This window comes from Callithrix jacchus, chromosome 1 (genome assembly GCF_049354715.1).
Source record: "Callithrix jacchus isolate 240 chromosome 1, calJac240_pri, whole genome shotgun sequence".
NCBI classification, from domain to species: domain Eukaryota; kingdom Metazoa; phylum Chordata; class Mammalia; order Primates; family Cebidae; genus Callithrix; species Callithrix jacchus.
In genome coordinates this window covers 193,893,414-193,905,039 of record NC_133502.1, presented here as the reverse complement: position 1 = coordinate 193,905,039, position 11,626 = coordinate 193,893,414, and the positions used below count along the sequence as shown (strand labels likewise).

The 11,626-nt window shown below is 53.6% G+C and overlaps 1 protein-coding gene across 3 annotated transcripts in view; it reads left to right on the top strand.

The window, feature by feature from the left end:
• Positions 1-1,233: 1,233 nt before the first annotated feature.
• PPM1F (protein phosphatase, Mg2+/Mn2+ dependent 1F) overlaps positions 1,234-11,626 on the top strand; it is a 33,457-nt gene continuing 23,064 nt past the window's right edge. For all 3 annotated transcript variants that reach the window (XM_054245511.2, XM_054245507.2, XM_078335980.1), the window contains exons 1-2: positions 1,234-1,291; positions 8,154-8,419. Coding sequence is in view for 1 of the 3 variants with exons in the window: in XM_054245507.2 (XP_054101482.1) it covers positions 8,214-8,419 (206 nt within the window). In the remaining 2 variants the exon portion in view is untranslated. The remainder of the gene's footprint in view (positions 1,292-8,153; positions 8,420-11,626) is intronic.

Genomic DNA, 11,626 nt, shown 5'->3' with positions numbered 1-11,626 from the left:
AGGAGTTTGAGGCTTCAGTGAGCTATGATCATGCCACTGCACTCCAGTGTGGGCACCAGAGAAGGACCTTATCTCTAAAAAGAGAGAAAAAGAATATTTTCTTTTTCATAAGCCTCTGTAGTGGCAGAAAAATGGCCCTTTAGAGATGTTCATGTCCTATACCTGTGCCTGTGTTAGATTACATGGCAGACCAGATGCAGTGGCTCACTCTTGTAATCCCAACACTTTGGGAGGCCAAGGCAGGTGGATCATTTAAGGTCAGGAGTTTGAGACCAGCCTAACCATCATTGTGAAATGCTGTCTCTACTAAAAAATACAAAAAAAATTAGCCCGGTGTCCCGGTATGTGCCTGTAGTCCCAGCTACTTGGGAGGCTGAGGCAGGAGAATCACTTGAACCCAGGAGATAGAGGTTGCAGTGAGCCCAGGTTATGCCACTGCACTGCAGCCTGGTCTCAAAAAAAAAATTACCTGGGAAAGGGGAATTGAGGTTTCTGATCAACTGATTTAAAGTAGAGAGAGGATCCTGGATTGTCTGGGCAGGCCCAATGGCATCAGGAAGGTCTTTAGAAGTAGCAGAGGGAAGCAGAGGAGGGAACCGGAGGTGGCAGTGTGAGAAGGGCTCAACTGGTCATTGCTGATTTTGAGGCTGGAGGAAGGGGCCAAAAGGTATGTGGGCAGCCCTTAGGAGCTGGAAAAGGCAGGGGAAGTTTCTCCCTTACAGTCCTTAGAAAGGAACGCATTCTGCCGACTCCTGGATCTTCGCCCACTGAGACAAAGTGGCTTTCTGACCTCCAGAATGGAAAGATAACAAATCTGTGTAGCTTTAAGCCTCAATTTTTGTGGAAACAACCCCTAATGAATGGGCCCGGGACTGTACCTCCTTCCCCGATGGATGAGCCTGCCTAGGCAGTCTGCATTTGCATCCCTGCTCTGCGACGTACCAGATGTTGGTGGCACAAGTTGCTTAATTTCTGGGCGCTGTGAGATAGAGATTGCTTTCCCCATCCAGCCGCCCACCCAAAGCTACAAAACAGAAGCAAGAGCGCGGGGAGTGGAGCGGGTCCAGAGCCGAGATGGAGTCGCTGTTCGCCTACCACGAAGGGGCCGCAGTTACGGTCCGCGCGGCCGCCAGGGGGCAGCAGAGCCCCACCCCCCCGGCTAGTTTGAAGGCTTGACTGCGCTTGCGCGGCGCCCGCGGCGGCCGGGGACGGGAAGTGGGCGGGGCCGACCGGGAGCAGATTGCGGGACGCTGAGCGGTGAGCAGGCTGTCGAGACCCGCGGAGACCTAGGGTGAGGAGGCCAGGGGGACGGAATTGGAGGGCTGACGGGGCTGGGGCGAGGGTCAGGCGAGCGCCCAAGGCGCACAGGGGTGAAATGGGATCGAGGAACCGAAGGGGCGGAATCAGAAGGCTAAGGAGGCCGAGACGAGGCTCACATGGGGCACCCAGAGGGTGCGGGGTTGCAGTACTGGCGGCTGAGGGGCGAGAGGGGCCGCTGCGGACCTGAGGAACCCGAGGCTGGGAGTTGGGGGCCTGGGGAACCAAGGGGGCACAACTGGGGGTCGGAGGGGGTGTGGCCGAGCCGAGGGCCTGGTAGGGACCGAGGGCTGTGAGGCAGAATGGGGTGCTGAGGGGCGACGCGCCCCATTTTCCAAGATTTGGCCTCTCCCCAACCCCCAGAAGCCCCTGGATTGGCACGTTGCCCATACCCCCCCAGTCCCCATACCTTCTAGGGGCCCAGTCTCTGCCCGAGGGGCCCGGGCTTGGCCACAGAGGCCAAGCACATTGCCCCTGGGTTTGGTCAGGCAAGCCCCTGAACCTGTCTGTGCAACAGGAAGAACTGGCTCCGACCGCAGGGATTTCAGCTCGGAGCTTGAGGCACAGTGAGGCCCACTGCTTGGTGGGGGCTCCTTCGAAGCCTTCCAGCCTGAGAGACTGACTGAGTCACACATGTCGTGGTGGCATTCCCCGGGACAAGTTTATTGGGCCTAGCTGTGCTCTCACCCCGGGGTATCGAGAGTGGGGCCGACCAGCACTCTGAGGTCATCTCCAGTCACTTCTGTTGTCACATTTCGCTCTTTTCCTTCTGGGGGGCGAGGTGGAAGTGCCAGAGGCACCAGGCATCCAGAGACCTTGATTGAGTTCGCTCTGCTGTTTCCCACCTGTGTGAGACCTTAAACGGGTGCTTGCCCTCCTAAAATCTATTTCTTCATCTGCACGGTAGCCAGACAGTACGTACTTCTCAGCATAGTTTGAGAGGCAAACAAAATGAATGCCTTTTTGAAAGCCATGAACCTCCACACAAGTTCATTTGTGGAATTCCTTGAGCTATGGCCTGAAGGCCGGGCGCCGTGGCTCACCTCTTTAATCCCAGCACTTTGGGAGACTGAGGTGGGTGGATCACCAGAGGTCAGGAGTTCAAGACCAGCCTGACCAGCTTTTCAAAACCCCATCTCTACTAAAAAAACAAAAATTAGCTGGACATGATTGGCACATGCCCATAATCCCAGCTACTCAGGAAATGGAAGCAGGAGAAGCCCTTGAACCCAGGAGGCAGATGTTGCAGTGAGCTGAGATTGCACCATTGCACTCCAGCCCGGGCAACAAGAGCGAAAATCTGTCTCAAAAACCACCTGAAGCTAACCAAGTCTTTTAAGACCTGGCACTGCTGCCCACTGGGTGATGTAGCTTTCTTAGCCCATGCCACCCGCCAGTGACTCTTCCCTCTGCCACCACACTTACCAGCTGTACACAAAGGGCCAGCATGGGCTCCCGGACCGTAGGGAGCTTACAGTATATCGAGAAAGTCAGGCCTATAGAACGAAGTGGTCATTGTGGCCAGGCGCGCTGGCTCACGCCTGTAATCCCAGCACTTTGGGAGGCCGAGGCAGATGGATCACGAGGTCAAGAGATCGAGACCATCCTGGTCAACATGGTGAAACCCCGTCTCCACTAAAAATACAAAAATTAGCTGTGTGTGGTGCCGCGCGCCTGTAATCCCAGCTACTCGGGAGGCTGAGGCAGGAGAATTGCTTGAACCCAGGAGGCGGAGGTTGTGGTGAGCCGAGATCACACCATTGCACTCCAGCCTGGGTAACAAGAGCGAAACTCCATCTCAAAAAAATAAAATAAAATAAGTGGTCATTGTACAACAGTGTGACTGCTTAATGCCATGGAACAGTACACTTACAAATGATTAAAAGGATACATAATATGTATATTTTGCAACAATAGATTTATATATGTAGGAAAAATCTAGAAGGATTTACATCTAACTATTCTCAATAGTTATGAATAAAGACATTAGAATCTCCTTTGGTAGAAAAAAAAGTTGGCTGGGTGTCATGGCTCATGCCTATAATCCCAGCACGTTAGAAGGCTAAGGCTGGTGGATCACCTGAGGTCAGGAGTTCGAGACCAGCCTGGCCAACATGGTGAAACCCCATCTCTACTAAAAATACAAAAACTTTGGCTGAGTGTGGTGACGGGTGCCTGTAATTCCAGCTACTAAGGAGGCTGAGGCAGGAGAATCACTTGAACCCAGGAGGCGGAGGTTGCAGTGAGCCAAGATTGCACCACTGCACTCCAGCCTGGGTGACAGAGCAAGACTTGGCCTCAAAAATATATATATATAAAGTTAACAGTGAATATGATACTTTGGTTACACCATAGTGATGCAGTTTCCTTTTCTAGGGATTGCTGGGGTTTTTTCCTTACTCCGGTTCTGCAGTTAAGCAAGACTCAACAAGTATTTTTTCTATATCTGCTAAAAAACAGCAGTTGTTAAATCCTGCATTCGTTGAGCTTAAGAGTCAAAACTGGTGTACTAGAGGAAAATAAGTATTTTAAACTTTAAAAAAAAAAAAAAGAAAATTTTTACAAGTCAGATGTGGGCAAAAATGCCATAGAGCCATGAAAGAGCATCTTGGATCCAAAGATGGGGAGATTTCAGCAAAGCCTGGAAGGATCTGAGAGATCTTGGGAGGCAAAATGGAAAGAGGGTGCCAGATGACACCACAAAGCAAGGAGGGGAGGGGCTTTCCTGGGGTGGGGAGGTGCAGAAATAGGAGGGGGAGCTTTGAGAGAGCCAAAGTTCAGATTTGGTGGCCTATGAGGGATAGGTCAGGGACAGAAGGAATCAGAATGATTTCCCAGGTGTCATCACGGTTAGAGGCCAGGTTCCTCAGCATGAACCCCACTATGGGACTTGGGGCAAGTTCCTTAGCTTTTCTGCTACAGCCTGCCCTGTGAAGTGGGGATAACCACAAGAGGTTGTTGGGAGGCTAAAGGCCATCCCAGAAAGAGTGCTTGGAGCAGGAGCAAGTGGCAGCTGGCAGCACCATCAGCCCCATCCCTGCAGTTGCCCCCTGATGGGTTTGCTTTGCCCTTTTCCACCTGTGTGAGACCTTAAACAGATAGGTTCTAGGAGGGTGAGCACACTTTTGGTGTGCAGAGGGACCCTGATCTAGGAGGAACCAGCTGCCAGTTGCATTTGGCCAGACTGGTCCAGACAGGCAGCGGTGGGATGCGGGAGCCCAATGTCCTTCCCATGCCCACCCCAGGCTCTTGGTGACTTGCACAGGCTCATGCACATGTCCCTCTCTTTCCAAGCCTTTCACTAGTGTGCCCTGCTCAGGACAGCCATGCACCAGGCCCCGCCACCTCTGGTGCTCTTCCAGCCCTGCCTCCTCCCTGCGTTTTGCCGCTGGCCACACCTTTCCTGATACCATCTCCTACAGTGGATCCCTCAAAGAACTCAGAGCCACAGCACTGTCCCCTGCCCCTCCAGGCACTCCCAGGGCTGCCTCTGGTTCCCCGTAGGTGAGGAATTTCTCCCTCCTATGGGATGTGCCATGATATGCATCAGATTCAGGAGCTTATTGGGAAAAGGAAGGAAATTATTCCTGGCCCTTTCACCATCTGGGCTCCGGGTAGGGAAAGCTGTGTCCTGGTTTCTCTCCTCACCCCTTGCCTTAGTTTGGTACTGCAGAAACAAGAGTTATTGGTTGGTCCCCAGCAAGCAGGATGGCCCTGGACACCTTGCCTTTCTAGCAAGAGCAGGCAGTTGGCGCAGGCTCTGAGGGTAAGCCAGCCCGTTTCCTCTACAGATGCAGGTAGAGCTTCACACACAGACATCATCACGCCCCCCCCAGACCCCACTTAGCATGCATGGCACAGACACCATTGAGGGCTGCGCAGACAGTGGGCACGAGGCACAGAGAGAGTGGGGAGGTGGCCACAGTGAATCAGGATCTGCAGTGCAGAGAGGAGAGGCCGCCCTCCCTGAGGGAACCAGCCAATTGTGGGGAGGGGCTCCAGGCACAGGAAAAAGTACCCCAAGATCAGGAGGCAAGAAGGAGGCACCTGCATCCCAAAATGTCCAGCAGGCATCACCAGCAAGTGGGATGGAAGTGAAGGGTCTTGAATTCTGCCCTTGACAGTGGGGCTTTACACTGTGGGCAGGGGTTTCTCCAGGGTGGGCAGTGGGATCTCTGTGCTCTAGGGAGAAGCAGGCTGTCCTCTCACTTGAATCCTACGCATAAATTTACATGAGCTCATTTGTGGTGAGATGGCAGAGCCTCCAGATCACTTGGAATTGCAAGGAAGTGGGCGGAGGCCCCAGGCACTGGTGGTTGCTGGGGGCAGCTCTGCATTGTTCACATTTCTCTCCCAGAAGCTCCAGGGACCAGGGCAGTGCCAGGCAGATGAGGGGGCCTTGGCCGCTTTCAGTGCTTGAGGGCAGCCAAGCTTGCTGGGACATGTACACCATCTTTGCATGCCTTGCAACTCTGGTGGGGTGTGGCTGGCAGGCCTTGCCTCCTCCTGGTTGATGAGGGTTAGGGCTCCCAGCCTCTGCTCATTTCTCCGGCTTACAGTCTTCCTTTTGTAAGTTGAATGCCAATGTCTCTGTTGCTCTCAGAGTGATTTTTCTTTATGTTTTTTTTTTTTTTCTTCTTTTTTGGTAGAGACGGAGAGGGAGGCAATCTCACTGTGTTGCCCAGGCTGATCTTGAACTCCCGGCCTCAAACACTCCTCCTGCCTCATCCTCCCAAAGTGCTGAAATTATAGACCTGAGCTACAGCGTCTCACCAGTTGTTTTATGTTCTTTATCTTTTTACTTGTTTGCCTTTTGTAACTTGGGCTGCATTAAATTTACTCGTACTTGTGAGCAAATGTGAACCATGACAATAAATTTAATCTATCCCCAGAACCCAGAACCTTCAGTAACAAGCATCCCTATTTCTACATTATTTGTATATTTCTACTTACATTACTTTTTGATTCCTGCCTCTAAAAGAAGAGAGAGGTTTTGTGTTTTGTTAATTTACCACCCTCATCTCTTGCATTCCAAATCCCTCATTGATTAGACATTTAACTTGGTGCTGGGACCTTTCCCTCTGCCCACCCCATTCTCTTTTGTGTCTTTTATCTTTAGGCTTCCAGAAGGCTTATTCCAAGTTAGCAATTCCTGATAAGGACAGCCCTTTTGTGGGCTGTGAGCTCCCTGCATGTCTTACTTCCCACTCTCTCCATCCTGCACCGCAAGCCCCTGCGACAAGCCAGTCTTTTAGCAAAGTTTGTAGGCAGAGTCTGTGGATATTCTAAAACTGATGATTCTAGGAGATTCTCCTTGCCTTCTTCATTCAGTTCTCAGAACCTAGAAGTCCTCATGAAGGTGGTGGGCTATGTAACTTCCCCAAATTATCCATACTAGAACTTGGGGTGTTTCTTGGAGTTTCATGTCCGTTTATCACCATAGAGGAACGCAGTTTTTCTCCCCAGGTTAGCAACTGTGTAGGACTTCTTTTTTGCTTTTTTCTATATCCAATCTCATCTATTACTGTGTAGGGACTTGTTGAAGAAAGTTTCCCAGCCTGTGTGTGACGAAGCCAAAGATAGTGTCCCCACTGTGGGAAGGATCGGAGGGGTCAGGCACCCTTGGGAAAGGGGGTGGAAAAGAGAAGAGCCCATGCTGAGCAGGTGCTGGGAGGTGAATCCCCCAGGGCAATGGAAAGAACATGGAAGCAGGGTACTCGAGGGCTGTTTGGGTATAGGCGAGGCAGGCAGGCTGGGGAGGTGACTATGGCGGCTCTGAGGAGTTAGGAAAGAAGAGGAGCTGGAGCCATCCAGGGAGGAGGCTCTGAGGCACCATGTGCCTCTTTCCGTTGAGAGGGGAGCAGGTGAGGGAGTGAAGGCACAGGTTTTGGGATCCCTCTTTGGCTCCATCTTTCCTCCTGACACCTCAGGTGAGGGACTATCCCTCTCTAAGCCTTGGGGTTCTCATCTGTGAAATGGGGGCTTATCCTGGCTCATGGGATGTTAGGGGCAACTCACAGGGGTGGTCAGCTCTGGGCATTCCTAAGGACTTAGGGAAGAAGAGCCCACGTGCCCCACAGTGGGGTCAGTGCCTGGAACCATCCCAGTGCCTCTCCTCCAGCCAGGGCTTAGCAGGCCTGAGCCGTTGTAGGCTCACAGTTTCCTCCCCCTATTAGAGAGTATTAAATAGGCTTGATGGTGTCTCAGAGCACCTCCTGTCTGTCTGGGATTAAGCCTCTGCTTCTCTCCTGGCCACCACTCGGGTGGCCCCAGCAGCCTCTGGGGATCCCTTCCTGCTCCCGCTCTGGCCTGTCTCCACAACAACCCTGGGCCAGCCCTCCTGCATCTTCACCCTCCTCTTTCCTCCCCGAACACTGCTGGAGCCCCAGCAGGTGTCTTTCCTGGCATCTGGTTACCACGTCCAGGCTCACAGACCTGGTGGCTTCACTCCTTCACCCCAGAGCCCTTCTGGCTGCTCAGGACCTGTGATCAGGTTGAACCCCCTCACCTGCCTCAGTGGCTGGCCCCAGCATCCCTGTCCAGCTCATCTCTAGCCATGCCAGCCACCCTCTGCCAGGAGCAGTCTTCCTTCTCTGTCACTTAAAGATGTCTACCCAACTGCTGCTCCTGGCACTGTCTCTTGAGGCTGTATCTCTAGATGCCCACAAGTCCCCACCTGGACCCATGTCAGGACAGTGGCCAGGGTTGTCCCTCCACTTAATAATGGCCCTGAACCATGAGGCCATGCACCTGCCACACAGTGCTTGCATACCTGTACTTCACATTGCTGGTGCCATGGCTGCCTGATTTCTGCTGACTGTGACATTTCTCCCTAGGGTAAAGCCTGAAGACCCTTTTGCCCTGGCCCAGCTGCAGGCCCCCGGGATGCTCTGGGCATGGCCTCTGGAGCCCCACAAAAGAGCAGCCAGATGGCCAGTGGAGCTGAGGAGACCTCAGGCTTCCTGGACACACTCCTGCAAGACTTCCCAGCCCCGCTAAACCCAGAGGACCCCCTGCCGTGGAAGGCCCCGGGAACCGTGCTCAGCCAGGAGGAGGTGGAGGGCGAGCTGGCCGAGCTGGCCATGGGCTTTCTGGGCAGCAGGTAGGCCTGTGTACCCCCAAAGGGGATGGGGAGTGAGCGCATGGTGCCAGGGCCAATCAGGCCCCCACACATCCAGCCCCACACAGGGATCCACAGCCCCAGATTCCTGTGGCAGCACTGTGTGGATTTCCTGTGGCTGTTGTGGCAAGGCACCACACACTGGACGCTTATTAAAGCAGCAGAAGCTTATTCCTTCACAGGACCGGAGGCCAGAGTCTAAGATCAAGGTGGCAGCTGGGCCATGCTCTCTCAAAGGCTGCAGGGGAGAGTCTGCTCCAGGCCTTTCTGTTAGTGCCTGGCCTTGACTTCCTGGAGGTCCTTGGCTTACAGATTTATCCCTCCTAGCTGGCCTTCTTGCACGCAGCATCTCCCTGTGTGTCTGTGCCTTCACACCTCCCCTCCCTGTCTGCTGTGTGTCTCTGTGGCTCCTCCCCTTGTAAGGACACTGGACATTTTGGACCAAGGACTGCCCTCCTACAGTGTGACCTCATTTTTATTTCTTTTTCTTTTCATGGAGAATGGGGTCTCGCTATGTTGCCCAGGCTGGTCTCGAATTCCTGGGCTCCATGGATCCTCACATTTCTGCCTCCCTAAATGCTGGGTTTACAGGCATGAGCCACTGTGCCCAGCCGCTGTTACCTCATATGAACATAACTAATACATTTGCAAATACATTAACTCCAAATAAGATCACATTCTGAGCCACAGTGGGCTAGGACTTCCACATACCTTTTTGGGGAACATAATTTAATGCATAAGAGGTGATAAGCAGTAAGTCCTGTTTCTGATCCATGTGATGGACAAGGAGGCAGAGGTTGGTAGATTAAGAGGCTGACCTGAGGCCTTATAGTCAAAGAGTGCCAGGACCACATAGCACCCTGGCCACCATGATCTGAGAGGTAGCTGGCGCTGTCCCCACTCCATAGGTGAGGAAGCTGAGGCACAGAGAAGTGGCACAACCAGCTAGCAGATTTTGGGGAAGATAGAGAGTAGTGTATCCACCAGCAGATGGTGTAGCTGTTTCCTAGGCTGACCTCAGAGTTCCCTTCCTTGCCATGCCCTCCCCCTCTTCATTTATTCATTTATTCTGCAAGTATTTGTCCCATGAGAGATGGTGAAGGACAAGGTCTCTTCTCTAACCCTCTCTGCTCAGACAGGGTCTTAGAGTCAGGCTCTCTGTCTGGCACAGGGGCTGCTCATAGAGGCAAGAGAGCTGGTGGGCCATGTGCTGTTTCTGTGAACCTAGTCCCTCTCTGAGGGGATGTGCCCATGGTCCCCAGTCCATGCATCACCATTCTGTGATGAAGCTGTGACAGGCCCTCGGCCATAACTCCCTCTGACAGAGCCTCCGAACTTAGCAGCTGCCTCAGTATCCTCCAAGCCTGCACTTCCTTTGCCGCTTGCAGCAAAGCAACACTGTTCCTGACACCCATCAAGGGCCTAATTTCCTTGACCCCAGGCCCCAGCAGAGTCAATGACCTGCGCTCTCCCTGTGCACTATGGGCACAAACGTTGCTGAGTGTCAGCCACATGCAAGGGCCATGCCACCCAGCATCCCCCACAGCCGCCCAGAGCTCAGGAGGAAACGCCTGGTGACCACATTCCATGGGGTTGTGGCATGTGCAAAGGCTGTTATTGGCTTGTTCTGGGGAAATATTTTAGAGATGTGGCACAAAGTGAATCAGCCCCTAGTGGTGGAGCAGAGTGGGCCCAACAGGACAGGAAGTGAGGGAAGGCCCCACATTCTGCCTTCTCTAGAGGATCAGATGGCACTCGGCAAGGAGCGGGGGAGTCCAGACCAGGGAGTTCTACAGCCAGTGGGCCTTTGCGGAGGTGGCGGGGGGCCATCGCTGCCCTGAGATGAAAACCCAGGCCTGGGACAGAAGAGTTGGTGCACCTTGGCCCAAGCGTGAGGTGAGCAGGCAGAGCCAAGCAGCGCCAGCTCCAATCTGAGAATTGGGTAGAGAAGCCATCCCAGAGAACAACAGAGCCCAGGCATTTGCTGGATCTGCGTGCGGCACAGGTGCGGAAGATAGACAGGCCATAGCAACAGGGTGACGACATCAGCCTTCAGTTCCTGGACGGCGGGGAAGGGCACAGAACAGAGCCTTGGGGAAGGATCCAAGGTGGGAGGGCCTGGATGGCTGAGGGGTGAGTAGGCAGCACAGGTGACCTGCCCAGCAGGGCCCCAAGCTGAAGTTGGGGTCAGTGCCAGGGGTCCAGGGGAGGCAGTGGGTTTTGGGTTTAATGAGGGAGCAGCAGGACTTCTTGAGCGGCCGCTCTGTGAGCTGCCTAGTGATGGGTGCAAGCAGGAGGGGCACAGAGCTCCCGAGCCTCCTCAGCCCCCAGAAACCCACCCTACATGGTGGAGTAAAGCGGAGTATTTGAAGGTCTTATATTTTCCTGCCGTCTCACTGGATTTATCTTTTAAGTCATTTTTGTTCTTTTCTAGCATCTTCTTTCACACACAGGTGTGGATGTGCATAGGTGTAGTCAGCACTTGGAGTCTGAGCCTCACATGTTGTCTACACTGAGTCCGACTGTCCACACACACACACTCACATGTGCTCACACATAGTCACAAGTTCCACCTCGGAGCTCTGTTTCCCATCCCCCAGCCTGAGGAGGGGCTCTTGGGCATGAGGGGCTTTGAGCATCTTGGTCGCTACGCTCTTTCACAGATTGTAAAACGCATGCTTCTGGAGGCTGTCCAGAAGTCAGAACACCCAGTCCGCAGGGGGCTATTTACTTCTTGTCTCCCGTCTTGTTTGCAGCCTCCTGTCACATATTTGGGTCCCCGAGCAGTGCATACTACACACTAATGATTCAAGTGTAGTTTTCATCTCTGCCACTAGACTGTAAACCCCTTGTAACTGCCCCTACCCCAAGGTCAGTGAGACAAGTGTTTTTCAGGCACCTGGGTCTTGCACACACCTTGGCTTGTCCCTGGAGCATTTTCTTGCCTTGTATAGGAGCCTGCCCTGCAGAATCAGGGTGGATCTGCACAGTGTAGTAACTCAGGGCTGAGGACCTCTAGGGCGTGTCCCAGTCAGAACCCTGAGATGAGGCGGGAACTGTGTCCAGGAAGGGGATACTGGTGGCTTTGGCCAGGCATTGTCTGGGTCCTCACAGCCGGAAGCTGCTTCCCTGCCCCCAGCAGCAGCAGTGGGTGGGCAGGAAGCTGAGGCCTGACCTCACCAGGACCAG